Below are 19,251 nucleotides of genomic sequence, written 5' to 3' on the forward strand. Positions count from 1 at the left end.
CCTACTTAACAATGTGTGTAAGTTTGGTTTAATTCGGTGCAAAGACATGGCCGGTTAGCGAACACACACAAAAAGTTGACTTTATTTTATATATAAGATTTAAAATAACAGCGTGTCTAATTTTGTGTTCTGCGACAAGCCATTCATAGTTGGAAGCTTTAGTCAAAACTAGCACTTGAATTTGCAGATGTGTAAATAAAAGTAAAAAATATATAAATAAATAAATATTTATTTTATCAAGTCTTGTCAACATGCGTACAAACATTAACATATTTAAAAATATGAACATGTGTATGTACTCGTATATGTATAAGTATATGCACTCAGAGCAAAAGTGACGGCTTGGTACACGGAAATCTACGAGAAAAGTTTAAGAGTTCGGTAGGAATGTTTTAAGCATATAATGGATTTGAGTCATCTATACATAATGAGCTAACAGCACATAATTACATATGTACATAAATACATTCACGCAGTATATAGAGGTACATATATGTGTAAATATATGTCGTAGCTTGGCTTCACCTCAGAAATAAAGAGCCATAACAGCATGTTGAAACATAGTCAAAATGATGAGTACTTGAGCGGTTTTCTTCCATGCCAGCCTCCATTTTAATGCTTCACTTCATTGTCCTCTTTGACTGATCTCAGCTCTCGTCCGATATTTTGAATTTTAAAATTGATTGCATTACTTATTCCTCCGTGTGCTAGTAATTGCTCCGTATTTGGCTCGCTCAAATAATTATTGCTTTGCGATTTCGCACTGCTTGACTCAAAATTAGGCGCATTCAATTTTGTATTCGAGCGTTTTTGCCTCAAATGATGCGCATTTGCCTCAGCCAAGTCAGCGTCATGTTCTGTTTCGTTTCTTGATAAAACTAAGGATGGAATGTCTTTCATTCGTTCGGAATTCAACTGGAGTATATCTCGCCGTATAGCCTCTACATTCTCTTTCTCTTCTTCAATAGGTGTTTGGCCAAAACGTGCCATCGGTGGATCATTTGATTTTATTAGTGTTGAGTTGTCAGTCTTAATGGGTATGCTAGTATTATCGGCGGTATGTGGAGGAATGCTAATAGACTTATCGGCTACTGGTCGGACATGTATATTTGACTTGTTATTTGTTTTAATATTTGACGCGTTAATCAATACGGCCAAGGGAAGTGGCAATGGTAGTTCCGCTTTGCTGCCATTCTTTACTTGCTCAATCAGTTCCCCAGTTTTGTAGGAGAGCGGCTCATAAACCTGCTGTGTGTCGCGCGTTTCTGCTGGCTGCTCAGAAAGTATACTCAGAAGTGATGGTTTCTCATCCAGGCGGTTTTGAATCTTTTCTGGCTTAGGTGGATCCCCATTGTTTGTAGGTGGCACTGCAATTTCTTTTGGCCCATTTTTTGGCTTTTGTGGCAAAATGCCCTTACTGTCTTTATTGACCTGCGTGGGTGCTTGCGCGGGATTATTATGCTGGACCTGCTTTTCGATTTGCTCAACTTTTTGCACTACTTCCTCCAACTTTTCAACAACCATGTTATGTGTTTCTTCATTCTGTTTAGCCAATTCTTGTTTTAGTTCATCAACAGTGCGCTCCAGCAATTCCTTTGTCTTTTTCAATTCTTTTCGCGTTTCCTTAAGTTCGACATCATTGCTGCTTTTCGGCGCTTTTTGGCCATTTTTCAACTCTTCGGCTGCAATTTCTTCTTCCTTCTTTATAGCATCCTTATCTATTGTTTGCTGTTTTTGATTTGGCCGCGAGCTTTGCAGTTGTGGAGGAATGTTTTGCAGTTGCGCCGCTTGTTGATTAGGTAGAATCGATGCAGCAGATTCCTTTTCGCCTTCTTTATTTTTGTCCACTTTATGCACGTCGACTACATTTTTTTTCGACTCAACATTTATTATCGCCTCTGGGTTGACTGAATTCACGTTGAAGCTACTTTCTTGCTTTTCAGCTACCATATTCGCTTTTGGTTTGCCTTCTTCCTTATGAATATCCTGTACAGGTAACGGCGGAACCGGCCGCGCAGGTGTTGCATTCATCAAAACGTCCGGCTTGTTTTCAATTACCTGATTTGCATTGAGCCCCAAATCATTTTCTTTAAACTTCAATTCACCAAATTGGTTTTCTGATTTTATTTTCCCTATTTGCTGTTGAAAGGGTGCAATAGCGTCTTGTGATTTCACATTCACTTTTTCCGTTGGTCTCGCGAAATTCGAATTTTCCAGCTCTTCTGACACATGCAAATGCGCACCAGATCGTCGTTCATCAATTGCGTTTAAATTAGCATAAGTACCCAAAACCATTAGGCAAAAGCCGCTAATGAATATGAACTGCGCCAAAGAACGCTCGGTAGAGTCCTTTTTGACAATTTTCCGAAAACAGAATGCCGGAAACAATATGCAAATGGCAACGCCGATTGTGGAACCCACTAAGCCGATAATCAACTCCACCGAGGGTATCATTAGAGCGATGCAAAGTGCACAACCAACAAGACAGGTAGTGATCACCTTAAAACGGTTGTCTGGAATATAGCCGGTGTTGTCAGTGTGGCCCTAAACAAATGATATTATAATTAAAAATATGTAATTGTACAAAATTATATACTCATAATACCTTACGATAGAGAAGTGAGTAAATACTAGCGCGACAAGGGAACACAACAAGTGGAAAGCTGAATGCAACCGACAACACGAAGCCAATTTTGATAACATCGCTGCCAAAGGAGGGCGAGAAGTTCATCAAAATATTGCCTAAACATATTTAGTTATTTATTAGTTGTTTTTATAAAAACTATAAAAATTCATATCATTGCTTACCCGAAAATGTTTGAGTGCAGAAGGCCACATAGCCAAAAAATCCAACAGCTATATACACAAAAGTGCAAATCCATGTTGCGTTTCGTACAATTCCATTCAATTTTTCGACGCTCTGATTATTGATGCTCTCGAACACCTCAAAAAGTTGCCTGACAAATGTGAATTTCGCTTAAAAGTTTAACATTTGGGAAACTACATAAATTGAGGCTTAGTTGTATTTTAATAGCTTAGCGGTAATGAGGCGTATGAAAAAGAGTGATTTTACGATAAATTTCCAAAACAAGAAATAGATAAGATGCAAATTTTTCTGACCAGTTTTAGTTTTATATGGTACAAGATATGCCAATGGTGAGCTGATAATATGTAACCTATTGCTATTTATTATTTTTTCTTCTTTTTTTGTAATAATTAGGATGTGTTATGTCACTCGATTTTATATATTTTCGATCATTAATAATGAATAATAATAAGGTTAGTCATTATTACAACTACAACGAGCGTTTGATATGTAAATTGTAGAAATAGAAAAAGAAATCAGTGAGAACAGTTCCACTTACATTTGGCATGACAGCGCCATACTAAAAATGGGTAAACATTGTAAGATGCCAGCTGGACGCCAATATTCCACTTTGTCGACCCAATCATGCGTCACAATGTGCGCCTCGGACTCCAACACAATCTTTACGACCAAACAGATATAAAATCCTATCGATGCAGCGCACACTGTCGAAAGGCTATCCACATTTTTCAACATAGCCAATGGCAGTATACAGAAGAGTGTTACACCGATCATCACCCAAGTTCGGAGATGTGGAAATTCGGAAGTGTTGAGTGAAAACATCTTTGTGGCAATTTGCGGCCCTAAATCGCCCATCACAACGAAGTATGTTACGGATGTGCCGAAGAGATATCCGATAATACATAGCTCAGCTAGTAGCTTGCCCGAAGCGCCGAATGCATGAAAACCTGTTGAGTTCCAAATGTACGAAAAACTAAAGTTTAAAATTGTTTAATTGTAATTAGTTTAAAAATGTAACGATTGCTACGATCATAAATTGGCAAGTTTTTTACTTTACCCAAAAACTCAAAGCTTTTGCGTCGTGTCAGCAGTGATGATTTTATAAGGTAATGACAAGATAAGCGAGTAATCCAATTACTGATGATGAGCAACAGAACAGAAAGTACAATGCCGCACTAAAATGAAGCAAATATTCAAATTAATATATGTATGTGTAATACAAAGTACATAGCGTTAATATTCAAAGCATAGGTGCGAAAAAAGTGCAACAAAAAATATTCACATGTTTAACAATAGTGAATATTGCATATTGAGGCACTCGCTAAGCATCGATCTACACTTTTCCCAAACACAAATGCTAATTCCAAGTGTTAATTTCAGCAACTTGCTTGTAAAATCGTTTATTTGGTATTGACAAAGTAAAATAACTACATTACTTCAAGGTACGCGGAAAGGCAGTAACCTATAATGGAAATACGTTTTTGCTGATATTTATTTATCTGTAGTTTAGAACAAAATATATGGAGGTCTGTGTATTTACTTACATATTTAGATAAAACCATTTATGTACACATACACAAACTATTGTAAGTTTTCTTTTCAATTTCAGTTAATAATTTTAGTCGCCTGCCAAGGTTTATTTTTAGCTTTTCATTGCCACGACTAAAAACTTAGGTTCTTGATGGCATTTCTTATCATTGGAGCAACGAAGACTGGCAATGAACAATATCGTAACAAACTCATTCAAAATATTTCCTAGTCTTGAAATATTACGAAACTTTAGAACGTAGCATTGTCGGGTTACCTCACTACTTCCATTGTCCACTTTTGCCCAACTTAACTGGAATCGGGTACTCAAATAAAATCTGATCTCACTTCAACATTTTGTAATAAAAATAAAGTTTAGATGGATATTCTTGCATTTGAGGGGTTTGTATTTAACACTGAGTGCGATTTTGAAACACTTAATTCAGCAAGCGTTTACATACCTTTACACACATACATTTACATTTGCATGCATGTTTAATATGCGAAGACTTAATTTCATTGTTTGGGCCATATCTAAAGTTTTTATATGTATCTTATCTTTTATAACGTTCGATCAGCATGTCATAAACCCAATAAACATTTATCTCTTTCACTAATGACTCATAGTCTCTCAAGTTTAGCAACTTTGTTGCCTTTAAAAGAAATGTAAAAATTAATAAATTTTTATGCGCTCACCTTTTGAAAACAAAACGGCATTGCTAGTATTCCCACGCCAATGATGCTATTGGCTAGCGTCATTATGTGCCCCGAATAAGCCAGCATACTAACACTCGCTCCAGAAACCGTGGCTATCCCGTATTTATTTATTTATTTTTTATTGTTTATTACAAACGAATAATCGTTATCGGGTTAAAAGCCGGGAAGGTTATTAGGTCAAGGTCTAGGGGCAACAGCGCCAACAACAGTCATCGCCGTCGTCAATGCCGTTAACCAAACTGGGTACTGGCTACAGCTGTTAAATATTTTGTGGGCGTTGAGCGAAGAAATGCTGTGTGTGGTTGTATGTACAGTTATAACTCCAAACAGTTACTATTAACTTTCTCTAGATCGTCAATAAATGCAATTGTTGGCACAGAAAAATTTATTTAAGTATTGAGCCTTAACAAAACCGCTTCGGTCGAATTTCTAAATAAATATGCACGTACATTTATCAGTCGAAATGTATTTTCATTTAAGCAGTGAAAATAAACATTGTCATAGATAAGCCAGACCACAACCCACTTTAGCGATTTATACTTTTAGTACAAAAAGGTACTTCAATAACACTGCGTTAAATAAACTTTTAAATTACTGACGCTGTGGCACACTTTTCCGTACTGACTCAAATTGCGAACATATTTCTTGTTGATTGACAAAGCAAATGCAAATAAGTATTTTCTTAAAACAAAACATCAAAATAAAAAACACAAACAATCGGCAGCAATAAAGAATGATGCCAGATGACTGTAAACTAATGAATGATAGAATACAAGATTGCGCCTTCCTATTTGCCGTAAAGCCAGTAAATAGAGTTAACAAATAAACAGAAGAATAAGCTGATTCAACAATAAGAGGAAGTGTGAGCGAAAGCAAGTTGAAATTGACAAACACAATTGATTATGCACACACATGCACACACTTTTTTCCACGGCGTTATCGAAAAAAAATGCGAAAAAACCTGCATTGGAAGATTGTTACAATTGATGCTTTCACAAATTAACACGTGGAATTTGTTATCGGATATCAATCCGATTCGTTTCGATAACGTAGAACCGACTATCGCGGGAACAACGTGGAACTTGAATTTGATTTATTTTTATTTAATTTGAAAATCTCAATATTCACAAGCCATTTAAGCTAAATATTCACAAACAAATAACTCGTTAATCAAAGTTTGCATATTCGCTGTACTGACGTCATCGGCCATCTTTTGTATTCTGTACACCGTGCTGCAAATTCATGTAAATATGACTTAAGATAAATATTTCATTATATCTTGCTCGGATAAATGCTTCATTATACGTTGGTTCATTATATATGTAAAAACCACGAAGTATACAATACAGAAGAAGTGACGTCAGAAAAGAAGAAACCTGTATGTGCAAGTTATTTGATTGTAAATCATTCAGTGAATATTCAGATTTTTATAGTAATATAACATAATAATTAATGACATAATAAAAGTGTAAAAGCTTCCAAACAGCTCGATTTCACTTATTACGTTTCCACGACAGTCGGTTCTACGTTACCGAAACGACCCGGATTTATATCCGGTCAAGGACTGTCACTCCAGCAGCATTCACCGTATGTAAGTATGGGGAATGTTTATGCTGCTACAACAACAAAAACAACACCATTTCCCTTATTATTTCAGTTCTTCCCGTTTGTTTGATTTCTGTGGTGACGTTACGACTTGGGATGATAGAATCTTGTATTCTATCATTCTTTTGTAAAAACTACAGTAACGAAAGTATTTTCTTATAATTTTTTAGAAATTGAGCTGAGCAAAAGTTTTGTTAATGCTACTTCATTGAGGAATTTTAGAGTTTTGCTTTCAATTAAAATGGCAACGTTCTATATGTGTGCGGCAACACTTAAATAAAATGTTCAATAGGTTGGCTGCACTGAAGAAGCGGCAAATAAATTTGTTTTTATATTTAAAAATTTTAACTACGAGAAGGGTAAATGTGTTTTGTATTCACGGGATAGTATTTTCTGACAGGCATATATAAGTTGTAAATTATTTTAACAAAAATGTCAGTCGAATGTGAAGCAGCGTTTAAGGGAACGCATGTAATGGCCATAAGTGCAATGCATAGTGTTCAACAACAGCTGCTAGCACTGGGAGAGGATGACAATAAGGACTCCGATAAGCATCGAGTGAAGTTAGCTTTATCTATATTGCGATCCATTTGTTCTGCTGCTGCGAAACCTGAAGGCAAGCATAATCGCGTCTACTGTGATACATTGGTTCTCGTTCTATCGAAATACATAAAGCCATCAATAGGCGCTAAATACTGGTCAATGTATCTGGAACATGTTCGTTATTTGCACCACTTAATTGCGGACAAGGTAAGACGAAAACCAATATGTATATATATATGTATGCGTTTACCTCCAATATAAAAACTAAATTTTCTTTCATCAGAAATTGTTTGCAGAAGCTAAAATCATATGTGACCTTGTGGCTAGTTTCCCAAGTTATCTTCAAAGTGAAGGTGACTACAAAGTGGTTTTAGGTATGTACCTGCAACATTTACTTGGTCAACACCATCACACACGCGTGAATGCCCATCTGGCACAAGAGCACATTGCCTGCATTCTTGACGCACTAAAAGAGTTATTCATGCAAATGTTGCATTGCAACAAGAAGGACAATTTTACATACCCGGAGTTGATAACTGATTTTGTGCAATATTTAGTGCCAAAGCGCGTTTCCACAGTTTTTAATTTTCTCGCATCTCTGCCGGCTAATAAGACACAAATGTATGATGCTTTCTTTGCTCTTCTGAAGGGCATTCGTACCTCGGAGCCAACAAAAGAGGACGTGCAAGCTCACTCTCAACGCCACATAGAGGCACTCGCAGTATTCTTCCAGCTAGATGTGTCAGATAGGTTGCAGCAGCAATTAGCATTGCGACATTTGCGCACATGTCGTGACATGTTTGTGTTTGCAAATGACAAGAGCGCCAACTACGTATTTTCGTTACTTTATTACCTTGTGAAGCTAGTCTATGGATTGCCCAATCCTGGGGAGTTCAAAGAAATATATAAAGATCTTAGTGGAAAATTAATAACATTCTTCGACCGTTATGGGGAGGGGTTGATGCAAGAGCGTTGGTTTACAGATGTGCCTGTTGTTATAGCAGTGCTTTTCACACACCTGCAACAACACCCCTCAACACCCTTCGGTTCCTTTTGGCAGCATATGAATAGTATTGAATGTTACATAGCCCATTTCGAATTAATACTGGGTTGCATACGTTTGGCACCTCGCATTGTTGAAACGAAACTAATAAAGTTAGATTGCTGCACTAGCGCCAGAAAACATACAATGATTTCATTGGTTGTTAGTGCGCTGGCAGCGTATTCATCCTACGCCATAGCAGTAGATGACACCTCTGGAGTAAGTGAAGAACTCTTCATCAGCCTGCGTACGCAACTGCTATTGGTGATGCGGCATGGTGTTAGCGTGCTTGATTCGCTCGCCTGTATAACTTCTGAGTCCGCAGAATTGAAGTTGATCTACGCACGTATCATTCAACTTACGTTAGATATGCGCACACCGTTGCAAATACGATTGTGTATTACACTCGTTGAATTTCTTGTACGCATTCGACACAAGTTCGCGATCAAAGATTGGACTCTGCTATTACGACGGCTATATAAAATGACGCTACGTGCGGGCGACGCCAGTTTGACAGCAGATCTACATGCGGCACACATAGCCTCAAAAATCCAGGAATACACTTGGCCCGATATTTCGCATCTACGCAATAGCATTGGCAACTTTTACACCAACTCGCCCCATATCACATCTGGTCAATGCGTTTTACAATTAAACTTGCAAAGTCATAGTCCCCTAAAGGTTTTTCTGGATACGCCACAGAAACATTTACTGCATTGGTTGGAGACGCAAGAGTTTCTCAAGTATCACAAGTCTAACGAACAACTTCAGTTGACCTTAATGGATTGCAGTCCAACGCTGTACGGCGAGACGTTGGTTGCGCGTGGCTCTGGCGATATTCAACCAGCAGTAGCCACCCGACTTCGCAAAATGAAAAAGCAGATAGAACAGAAATTGGAAAAAACTGCGGGGTTGTCACGTCTGGAATACCTCTGTGCGGCGCATATAAACACGGCGCTTATTTTCGATTCGTTGAAGTTACAGAAAGATATTTTAGCAGTGGAAATAAAATGCCAAGAGGATAATCTGGAAGAGCTGTTGCAACGCAAAGAATTTGCCATGATAACTGTAGCAAATGAGGTAAAATTAATAAAGCAAGTTGAAGCGGCATTGGAATGTTTCCGGAAATTCTATGAAAAAGTATGAAAAATATCTCGTATTTCAAAAAAACATATGGTTTGAAAATAATTACTGTCAAATCGTCTTTTTCAGGCGGACACAGAAGCAATTGTCAACAATGAAGTGCATATCGACTGGGAAGCTATCATTACCGATGTGACGTCTTTATCGCTTTACCTCCAACTGTCAGGCTACTTAGATTTAGCCACTGAAGCTTGGATTCTACACTATCGCATCGCAAATACAATCGACGATGAGTACAATTCACTTCGAAGCCTAACATATTTTTGTGAACATAGTGAGTACTTTCTAACATCAGAAAAAGGCATCAATTTAGCCGAAGAAGTCGCGCGTAAAGAAAAATTTCTATTACACGCCACCCAACAACTCCCTACGCTTACCAACAGTTTACAAAATTATGTCCTCATATGCCTCTGCCAAGTAGCGCATTATTATGCCCGAAATGGCCAGCTTAGCTACGCTCAAATTTTGCTTGAGTTAGTGCAGCAAGTGCATGCTGAGTTGCCCAACAAGCAGGGCAAGTATAATGTGGTACTTGGCACTGTTGACATGGTTAAATTTCGTATTTTGTGGAAGCATCTAGATAATGATCAACATCAGATAGATTCACAACTTTCTCAGCGTTGCATGCTACGTGAAATGGAAGGTATTCTGGAACGTTTTCGTGGCGATTTTTTCAAACTTTCCAGAAGCGAACTAATGTCGTATACGATATTGTTGTTGAGCGTTATAACACAGGTTGCGGAGTGTGCAGCCAATCGTTTGTGCGATAATTTGGTCAACTCTTATTTCGCTGGGATTTTTAAGATTCTGTTGCAGTCAGGCTCAGCTTTGCGCTTAATACAAATACTAGCCATGTGGGCGTGGATTAATTTGCAAATGGAGTACTTAAAAAAGGCGCAGGTAAGCATTTCGAAAATGCCAATAATGCCGAAAAGGTATTTGGGTCTCATATTCTAATATATTCTCTAAAGATCAAAGTCAAATTGATTGAATACATATTGGGAGTAAAAAGCCTAGAATATCTGCGGCAAATGAGTGAGGAGGCGGCTGCAGAAAAGAAGTTGGCAGTACCGACAAGTAATACAGCGTGGGATTTAATGCATTCGGGCATGGAACCGCTGCGTAAAATGATACCGCTCAATGCAACACCCATTAAAACTGTACGTTTGATAAAGTTAAAATATAAGTTTGGGGGAAAAGAAATCCACTATTTTCTGGGTATATGGCTGTAGTGATCGAATCTCGTAAAGTATCGATCAAACAATTTAAAGTTTATGCTCGTTTTCAAGGTGGCAATTAAAACAAAAAAACATTCTTTTGCTGTTTTTTGTTTGTTCCATTCAGTTGTGAGTTACAGGGTGTTAACAATGGAAGTCAACGAAGAGAAAATTCAGCATGTTTGACAGTTTTTCTTTGACGAATGCGCAAACGCAAGCCAGGCCGTTGAAATTGAGAATGGAATTTCGTCGATTTCGTTCAAACATTTCTGATGTTAAAGAAAACGTCGATAATGTCGATAAAATTACAGGAATAATCCAAGTTGACCGCCATCTAAACCGGCAGCTAAAGATCGACCATAAAACAGTTTTAAACCTTTTGCGCAAAATAAGAAATAAAAATAATGGATTTCTTTTCCCCCAAACTAATATTTATAATTTGTACTGTAATTTCTAGTAATAGTAAGGTTTATTAGAAAATTTCTCGAAAAATCTTCCCGCCTTATACTCGATTCTCAATCTCATTATTAAACTAACTTATCGTTTCTCTCAGTATTTTCATTTATAGTTTTTTTACATGTTTTGCATTAATTCTTTACAGATGAAAATGTTACTTAGTCCGTCAACGCGAGGAGAAAGCAGTCTCAAACGTTTTCTATGTGTACAAGGCAACGATACGCTTCAACAGTATCAAATTCTTCAATGGTGCTGCTTCATGGTTGGCTGCTTGAATGCAAGACTCTACTTTCTTGCCGATAATCACGACAATCTAGAGGACTTTTATGAAGCTAGTCAGCAATGGCTAGAGGACCACAAGCAAAATACTATTCTACAGATCAGTTTTCAGAACATCCAGCTGCTAAGTTTGCAGCATTATGTTAATTACTTGCGTTTGCATAAGAAATATGAAAAGGCGTTGAGCTGTATTAAATCGGCTCTTGTTAGTTGCACGGATATGAGGGGAAATGTAGACACTGTGTATCAAATAAATCTTCTACTGCAATTACGCGCCACCAAGAGAGAGATGTCTGTAAAGCCAGAGAGTAGGAACTGTGCTGGCTGGCGGCGTGCACTAGCATTCGACGTCTCACCCGATTTGGATGAACCGGAAGGGGAAGGTTTGTTAACATTTACTACGGTGAATGTGGTGCCAGCCAGTGCTCGTAAAAAGGTGACAACACTCGGCTTCGAAATATTTAACGGCAGTGAGAGTACGCCAAAGCACACATCCACACAAGTTGCTGTTGGGGCGCAAGGGGCTAGTGAAACGATAGAGAAACTGGTGCATAATAAAATAGCCATGCAGCCTTTAGCGGCATTATCGAGTGTGAGAAAAATGAGAAAACAATTGGCGGCTGAAGCTGAGTTGCAAACTCCGGCAAAAGCAAGTGCGGTTAACACGAAAACCAACTCAAAATCATTAACTGCACGAAAATTGCGTGCAATCAGAGCAGCAGCAAGTGAAGCGAGCAGCAATACGTCAAATTCTACACCTGAAACAGACACTGACGATATTTTGAATCAATGCCAACGTATCGAATCGGTTGATCTATTGGACAGTGACGATGCCAAAAGCCAGCGAAATGACGTTACAAATACCGTGGTTAACACCCATGCGAAGAAACAAAGCGCTCGCAAAGCTAGTAAACATCGTGAAAATATTTTTGATATTTGTAAAAAAATTGAAACGATTGACTTGCTGGAGCATGAGGAGCATACTTTAGTCACAAGTAAGAGTCACACGCCAACATTGAATCCACAAAAGCACAAACCAAACACACCAGAAATCATTGACATATCGGATGACGCTGATGACTTTAAAACGCCAGAGTCCACTTTTTACACACTTACAGCGCCACCAAAAACTGCAAACGCCAAAAAGACCACCAAAAAATCACCTCACACAACCCAAACAAGTCGTAAAAATAAGGAAGCAAATACAAATAAAGCATCGACGGAAATGAGCACTTGTGCCACGAGTGAGACAGCCACAATAATACCGAATGAACTGCACGTGCAAGTGGTCGAAAAGATCAGAGAAGAGACTAAAACCACTACTACTAAATTGAATACACGCACCAAAACCGAAGTACGAACCCTAAAGGTGATAACGAAGGATACCGAAATTAGAATATCACCCGCACCAAAAACAGCACCAAAGAGCAAAGAGAACACCACCACCAAAGGCAGTACAACTCGTGGGCGTCCGCGGACTACACGCAAAACGCCCAACAAACAAAGCGACGAAAATGTTGCTCCACCCGTGACCGTCAGCAGAACGCTGAGCAGACGTGCCAGACAATAATTTCAAACTACATTCATGTTATATTTATTACGTTTCATATGGTTAAATTTCCGCTGCACTTTCTATGTTTCTTTTATAATTTCAGTCTACATATTAGACTTCTAGTTTGGTAGATACTTGATTTTGTGTGTTATTATATTATATTTTCTACTTTGAACAACGAATTTTTGAACGTAGCTAATTAATAAAGCAAGCACTCATTTTTTATAGACTTGAAAGCACTTCTGAATACAGTGGCAAATCCTCAATTATTAAATAATACCAGTAGACTTTTTTCATTCCATCGTTTCTTCGTCGTGAACGGAACTGAATCGTATGGCAGTTATAATTTTAAGAAAGGAACCGCGGAGATCCAACTCGATTCCCAGTATGCTTGAGCGTCAGAAAGTTTTTCTACCAGCGCTTGTCTCTCGCCGAACAATGGCATTTTTGCAACACAACAGCTCTTAATAAAAAAATGTCCTTCATTCTTAATTGGCATTTCCACTAACTATTGGGGTTGAAGGGCGACCTAAACGCCAAAATGTTTATTTCACACATGGGCTGAGAAGTGAGAACAACGCATGATTCCAGCGTCGCTCTAACATTTCAATACCACTTTTGTAGAACGATTTATCTTTTGCCTCAAAATAGGCCTCAGTTTCAGCGATAAACTCTTCATTCGAGCGAAATTTCTTACCGGCGAAAATTTGTTTAGGTCTGCGAACAGCCAGTAGTCGCTGGCAATAGAATCAGGCGAATACGGTGGATGAGGGAGCAATTTGAAATTCAATTCATGTAGTTTTGCCATTGTTCAGAATCATCAATTCATTCTTGTTTTTGGTCAATAGTGTGCAAACCCGACAACCACCTTGAACAGGGCTTTCTCATAGTCAAATGCTCGCGCAATATAAAGCCAATACGTTCTGTTCTTTTGATATCTTTACGATGCCAGCTAACTCACGCAAATTCACTTTTCGATTATTCAAAACGACTGGATTTTTTAGATGTTTTTTGGTGTTACCGCCTCATTTGGATGTCCACTGCGTTTTGGGTCATCGGTGTGTCTACGACCACGTTGGAAGTCAGCAAACCATCGTTTTATTGTTGTTTCTGATGGAGTGGATCCTCCATAACGACCTCCAAGCCATTGCTTAGTTTGAACGGTATTTTGGTGTTTTCCCCCATCAAGAAGCAGTGTAAAATTAAAACACAAAATTCTTTTTGATCCATTGTTTTGAAAAAAATATTTTTTCGAAACAAAATAGTAGGAAATTCGCTCCAAAATTCATTGCTTTTAAGCCTTTTATTGCGCGAGTTTTTTCCATTTTTGTTTAATTCATATAGAAATTATGACATTAATAAACAAAAAAATGTTTGGTTTATTGTATTCAGGTCACTGACGCCGATGCTACAATGCCCGCCGATTGAGAAGCCCCGCTGCGATCTTCTCGGAAGAATTGAGTGTACATCCGCCATTTTAAATGATTAAAATAAAAAAAAATATATTATATTAATGTATAAATAAACTGTATGCCAATTTAGATAAAAATATATTGACTTCTTCATTTTAAATAATTTTAATGAAAATCCGAGAAAATATGGCCATTTACAGGTATCTGTCGCCTTAACTGTTTAAAGTAGGCTTATATTTGCAAACGAAACTTGGTTCAATTGCCCGAACCCATTCTTCGACTAGCATCGCTAAATGCACGTGACGTGGTTCGTAGAATATAACAACTCAAAATATGTTTATTCATAAGAAATCCAATCCAAACAAATAAATGCAATAATTCTGAAAGAAATCTATGAATTAAATGGCACAAATATATTTGATCCTTTTATTCCTGTGTGGAGCATAAGGCATCTGGCAAAATGACACAATAGTAAAGCGATAAACGCGTTTTTTCCATTTTCTAAGTCGTAGCTGTTTTTCAGTTGCTTATATTGGTACAATTTTACGTTTAAATAAGGACTTGGTAATACATATATGTACCTTCTACTCAAATATGAACGAGACGTTATCAATAAAACGGTCCGCGGATGACATATGGCAAAAATAAATCTTTTATTTTTTGGTAGGACTGTTATAAGCTTACATGGCAAATTTCAGCGTGATATGTCACATAGTTTGTTTTCTGTGCTACTGTAAACTAGTCAAGCTCGAGTGTGTTCTTCGAATTCTCTTTTATGACTTCAATAGTCTCAAAATGTTTTCCACGGAGCGGCAACTTGAGCTTGGGAAACAGGAAAAAGTCACATGGAGCCTTATCAGGCGAATACGGTGCTTGCGGAACGATATTAACATTATTTTTGTTCAAATAATCGCGAACAAGACGTGATGTGTGAGCTGGTGCATTATCCTGATGCAAGAACCATGACTTGTTGTCCCACAATATTTGAGCAGAAGTATGTTGCTTTACTTACTTGCTTATTTGCGTGTTTAATTTTGAATATGTAATATACCTCATACATGTCTGAGTATATTTATGCATACATACACACAAGTGCACATTATCTGCTGCAAGCCGTAAAGGACATAAGTTCGTTTCCTAAGTCTTTCGTTTTCCCCCAAAGCCTCTGACGATTATGCACCAACCGCCTTGTTGCAACGATTGATTGCTTGCAGTCAAAAATGGCACACACATTTATAATGTAACGAAGTAAGCCTTCTATATACTCGCTGCCGATTTAATAACGGTAAAGAGGATTCATTAATTCGCGAAAACCTCACCCGTATGCACTTTTGATGACGCACGGGCGCTTCATTGTACATCGCCATGGGAGTGGCATTTTATCAGCAAAGTACCAATGCACAGTATACATAATACATACGTACATAAATGCTTTTTAATGTCACAAGCCTTAGAGCAGTGGCAGTGATTCCCAAATTGCCAGCAAATGCAAATGAAATGCATAAACAATTATTTAGTGCTACGCTTGACAGCGATTCGCAAATATTCTGGAATTTCCTTTTTCGCAGATTCAATTTTTAATGTTTAAAACGAAGAACGCAACTCGAGAGCTCTCTTGGCTGTAACCTGCATGTCATTCCCATACTATTTAAGTCACTTTTCACTAATTCGCTAATGTATGCAAAACAGGCGCAAAGTGCAAAATCAGTAAACAAAAACACTCCGAACTACGCATTTACACATGTACTTACATACACACATACGCACACACATTGAGTGAACGCAAATCAACCAAATAAAACTTAAAACACAAATTGAATAAAAACCAAACGGCCCCCATCGACCAGGCAGGCCTTTGCAGCAACAACGACAATGACGCCGACTGCGGTAGCGGCAGCGTTTTGCTGTAGTGCTGTTGGAATTTTGTCAATAACCTGTTTCGAAACTGCGACACAAATTTCTCCCAAAATAAATAATATGTGTGCCCCAACCTTTTTGTTGTTTTTCTTCGTGCGATCGAACTTCGATTATTTGTTGTTTTGCTTTGATTATTTATTTGCACTAAGATTCTAAAGCGGACTTCAAATTCCTTTGAAAAAATCTTTACGACTTCGTCAATAAAGGTGTTCGCTTGTGGAAGAGAGTCTATTCCGCTTCAGATTCTGAATAATGATATTTTGCTAGCATTCCCCATTCACGAAATTGGACCAAATGAGTTTGTTTATGTGTGTGTTTGTGTTTTACGTCTAAACTTAATACAAATGTATCGCTTAGCGCCGCTCTTTTGATGTTTCGCTGGAATTTTTATTTTCGTCATTTGGAAATTTTCGTTCCCCTTTTTGATCGTTTGACCTTAAACTGCGCCTCACATTAAATACGTACTATGTTTTTTTTTGTTTTGTAAATTTTCATTGTTCTATGTTTAATCAATTGGAATTTTAAATATAGAAATCAATCAGCTGAATTGGTTTGTGCGTTTACGCTTTTCGCCAGAATAAAGTTAGAAAATATTAACCCTTTACCGCATATGAATCCATATGTGGCATTGCAGTTTTGATTCAATTTTATTTCAAAATTAAGTGTTATAAAACAATTCAAACTACTTTAATCCGTCAAATATATATTTATTTAATAAAAGGGGAAAAAATTGTCTATGATTTTGTGACATTTCGATATAACCTCACTTTTGTGCAAGTGGGCGGAAAAGCAAATTTGAAGTGCGAGTGCTTCATTTTAAACAAAACGATAACAAAGTAAAACGTAAGTACTTTTTGACAATGGGATCGTTATGCTCATCTTTCTCGACGGATAATAATGTTTCCGCTTTTAAACTGTTTTTATACTTTACAACTAATTCAACTAATATTTATATATGGTTCCATCATTATTTTTCTTTTAATATGTCTTATTGATAGTTAAATAAAGCTATTTCCTCCGTGAAACAATTTTATCAACTTTATATTAATTCGTGCAGTAAAGGGCTAACCGATAAAAACAGACGTTATGAATTCCATCCAGAGGCGATTGAAATATAAAAAACGAAGTTTACATTCATTGATGAGTTAAGTGCGAAGCTTGTGAAAATGTACTGAAAAATTGAGATTTCCGAATAAACTGCGCCAGTAAAACTAAAGCTACAAATCATTTGAACGAAATTATGTTCCATTTTGGCAGAACCCAATAAAAAAAAAACTTTGAAAAATATTCATACGCATTTTACTAATAACCGAATTAAATTAAATTACAAACACTAAATGTACCACCCTGTACATATGAGGAAAATGTTAGCAAAGTGGCTGACTTTTAGTGACCCATAAACTGACAATCGCAGATGTATAAAAACAGCTTATCAAGTCCATCCGATAGAATAAAAAATATTTGTTAATTGCGCCAGGAAGAGAAACTTGAGAGAATCGCTACGTTTTTAGAAACGTCATAAATATCCAGATATCATTTTTAAATTCCAGATGATGGTCTATAAGAGATAATGGCTTACAATTACGGCCGAAGCGGACTTCGACAAGGCCGACTACGAAGGACCGACTGGATTCGTCGAATGATCGGGATGGTTTAAAGAAGCGGCCGTCGTAGCCGAATCTGTTGGTGCGTGACTACCAATCGGAAATGCACAGGTTTGAAATCCCCAGGCATGAAACACCAAATAATAGAGAAAGTTGTTTCTTATAGCGGTGGCCCCACGGCAGACAATGGCAAATCTCGGAATATGGTATATATTTCTGCAAAAACAGCTTCTCATAACTAAAGCACCTCCATCGAGAAACACACCGCAAATAGGAGGAAAAGTGTAAGCGCCAATTAAATTAAAGCAAAAATTGATCTCTCGCTCATATACTAAAATCAAGAGTCTGGAAAATGTTTAAAAATCTAAACTGATTGATTCACAAACAAATAACTTTGCACTCAAAGGTTTGTTTATTTTCTGTGCTGATATCCTTCAATGCAGTCGCTACTGTCAAATACGCAAAGAACAAAGTTACGGTACTGTGATGGCGCCACCTTTGTATTCTCTACATAGTGGAACGGTACGATTTCTGCAATGCCATAGATATTTTAGGCGCTGATTTGCCATTACTGCCATTTTTCTTACTTCATTTGGTGAACTTTATTTTACCAGTTTTTGGTGCATGTTTAGTTGGTGTTATAGAAATTTATATACAAATATGCGTTGAGAACCAACTCGGAAAAATTTAATTTATTCAGTCATTTCATTAAAAATTTATCGATATGTATGCATGACTTAACTTTCTGGTACTCATTATTTTTTTCGGTTTGATTTAAGGCTTATTCGCTAAATGTTGAAAAAAAACACCATAAATTTTACAAATAATTTTTGTGTTATTTTTAAACTTTTCAGTTGATTTTCGTGGCATTAGGGAATTTTTCGATTTCATAAAGCTGGAGTTTCCAGTTGAATTTTTTTTTTGATATTTTTTTTCAACATTTATTAAAACGCCAAATATTCATTTCATCTGAATACACTTCTAATTGTTGGTGTCAAATTTTAATTGCATTCAAATGTTTATTTTAATTGTGTCAATTTTTTCTCTACTAAGCTTATTTTTTTAATGTTTTTTTGTGTGCTAAGTGCATATGAATATATAAATGCAAAGTATATATTTTTTATAACCCACGTTCTTTTAGTTAATGACACATTTTTTTTGTTTCATTTTTTGTTTTGTAAAATCTGTTTATTCTTAATTAATTAATTTTTATTTACTTTTGTTTTTCTTAATTACTTTTCAAATTTTAATTAACATATTTTTTCATGTCATCTTCGCATCGATCATTGTCGATGCAGTTACACAGAATGTCAACAATACTCGTTTCTATTGAACTGCAACAAAACCTGCAACGCTAATCAACTAACAACATAACACTAACAACTAACCACTAAAACGACTAAGGTCTCG

The 19,251-nt window shown here is 37.0% G+C and overlaps 2 protein-coding genes across 4 annotated transcripts; one reads left to right on the plus strand and one right to left on the minus strand.

The window, feature by feature from the left end:
• Positions 1-209: 209 nt before the first annotated feature.
• Positions 210-5,234, minus strand: LOC129244819 (putative sodium-coupled neutral amino acid transporter 10). Of its 3 annotated transcripts, XM_054882687.1 has the most exons (6): positions 5,051-5,234; positions 3,885-4,002; positions 3,366-3,774; positions 2,809-2,957; positions 2,606-2,742; positions 210-2,544 (listed from the first exon to the last, which is right to left on the minus strand). In XM_054882687.1, exons 1-6 carry the CDS (start codon positions 5,135-5,137, stop codon positions 613-615), a joined length of 2,832 nt encoding a protein of 943 aa, XP_054738662.1. In that variant the 5' UTR covers positions 5,138-5,234; the 3' UTR covers positions 210-612. The 3 variants fall into 3 exon arrangements, with proteins under 3 accessions (XP_054738662.1, XP_054738663.1, XP_054738664.1); XM_054882688.1 differs by lacking the exon at positions 5,051-5,234 and having other exon boundaries at positions 3,366-3,800; positions 3,885-3,986; XM_054882689.1 differs by lacking the exons at positions 3,885-4,002; positions 5,051-5,234 and having other exon boundaries at positions 2,809-2,976; positions 3,366-3,574.
• A 1,745-nt stretch (positions 5,235-6,979) lies between these two features.
• LOC129244942 (protein three rows) lies at positions 6,980-13,137 on the plus strand. Its single transcript, XM_054882865.1, has 5 exons — positions 6,980-7,426; positions 7,503-9,401; positions 9,474-10,304; positions 10,376-10,564; positions 11,223-13,137. The coding sequence occupies exons 1-5, from the start codon at positions 7,109-7,111 to the stop codon at positions 12,924-12,926; spliced, it is 4,941 nt and encodes a 1,646-aa protein (XP_054738840.1). The 5' UTR covers positions 6,980-7,108; the 3' UTR covers positions 12,927-13,137.
• The last annotated feature ends 6,114 nt before the right edge of the window (positions 13,138-19,251 follow it).

The sequence above is a fragment of the Anastrepha obliqua genome, chromosome 4 (genome assembly GCF_027943255.1).
Source record: "Anastrepha obliqua isolate idAnaObli1 chromosome 4, idAnaObli1_1.0, whole genome shotgun sequence".
In the NCBI taxonomy this organism is placed as follows: Eukaryota; Metazoa; Arthropoda; class Insecta; order Diptera; family Tephritidae; genus Anastrepha; species Anastrepha obliqua.

Excerpts from the sequence above, each read along its gene's own strand:
- LOC129244819 (XM_054882687.1), bottom strand. The coding sequence starts at position 5,137 with ATGCTGGCTTATTCGGGGCACATAATGACGCTAGCCAATAGCATCATT. Across the intron at positions 2,958-3,365 it reads ATGGCGCTGTCATGCCAAAT|GCAACTTTTTGAGGTGTTCG; the intron begins GTAAGTGGAACT and ends CACATTTGTCAG. Across the intron at positions 2,545-2,605 it reads ACTCACTTCTCTATCGTAAG|GGCCACACTGACAACACCGG; the intron begins GTATTATGAGTA and ends TCATTTGTTTAG.
- LOC129244942 (XM_054882865.1), top strand. The coding sequence starts at position 7,109 with ATGTCAGTCGAATGTGAAGCAGCGTTTAAGGGAACGCATGTAATGGCC. Across the intron at positions 9,402-9,473 it reads TCCGGAAATTCTATGAAAAA|GCGGACACAGAAGCAATTGT; the intron begins GTATGAAAAATA and ends CGTCTTTTTCAG. Across the intron at positions 10,565-11,222 it reads ATGCAACACCCATTAAAACT|ATGAAAATGTTACTTAGTCC; the intron begins GTACGTTTGATA and ends AATTCTTTACAG.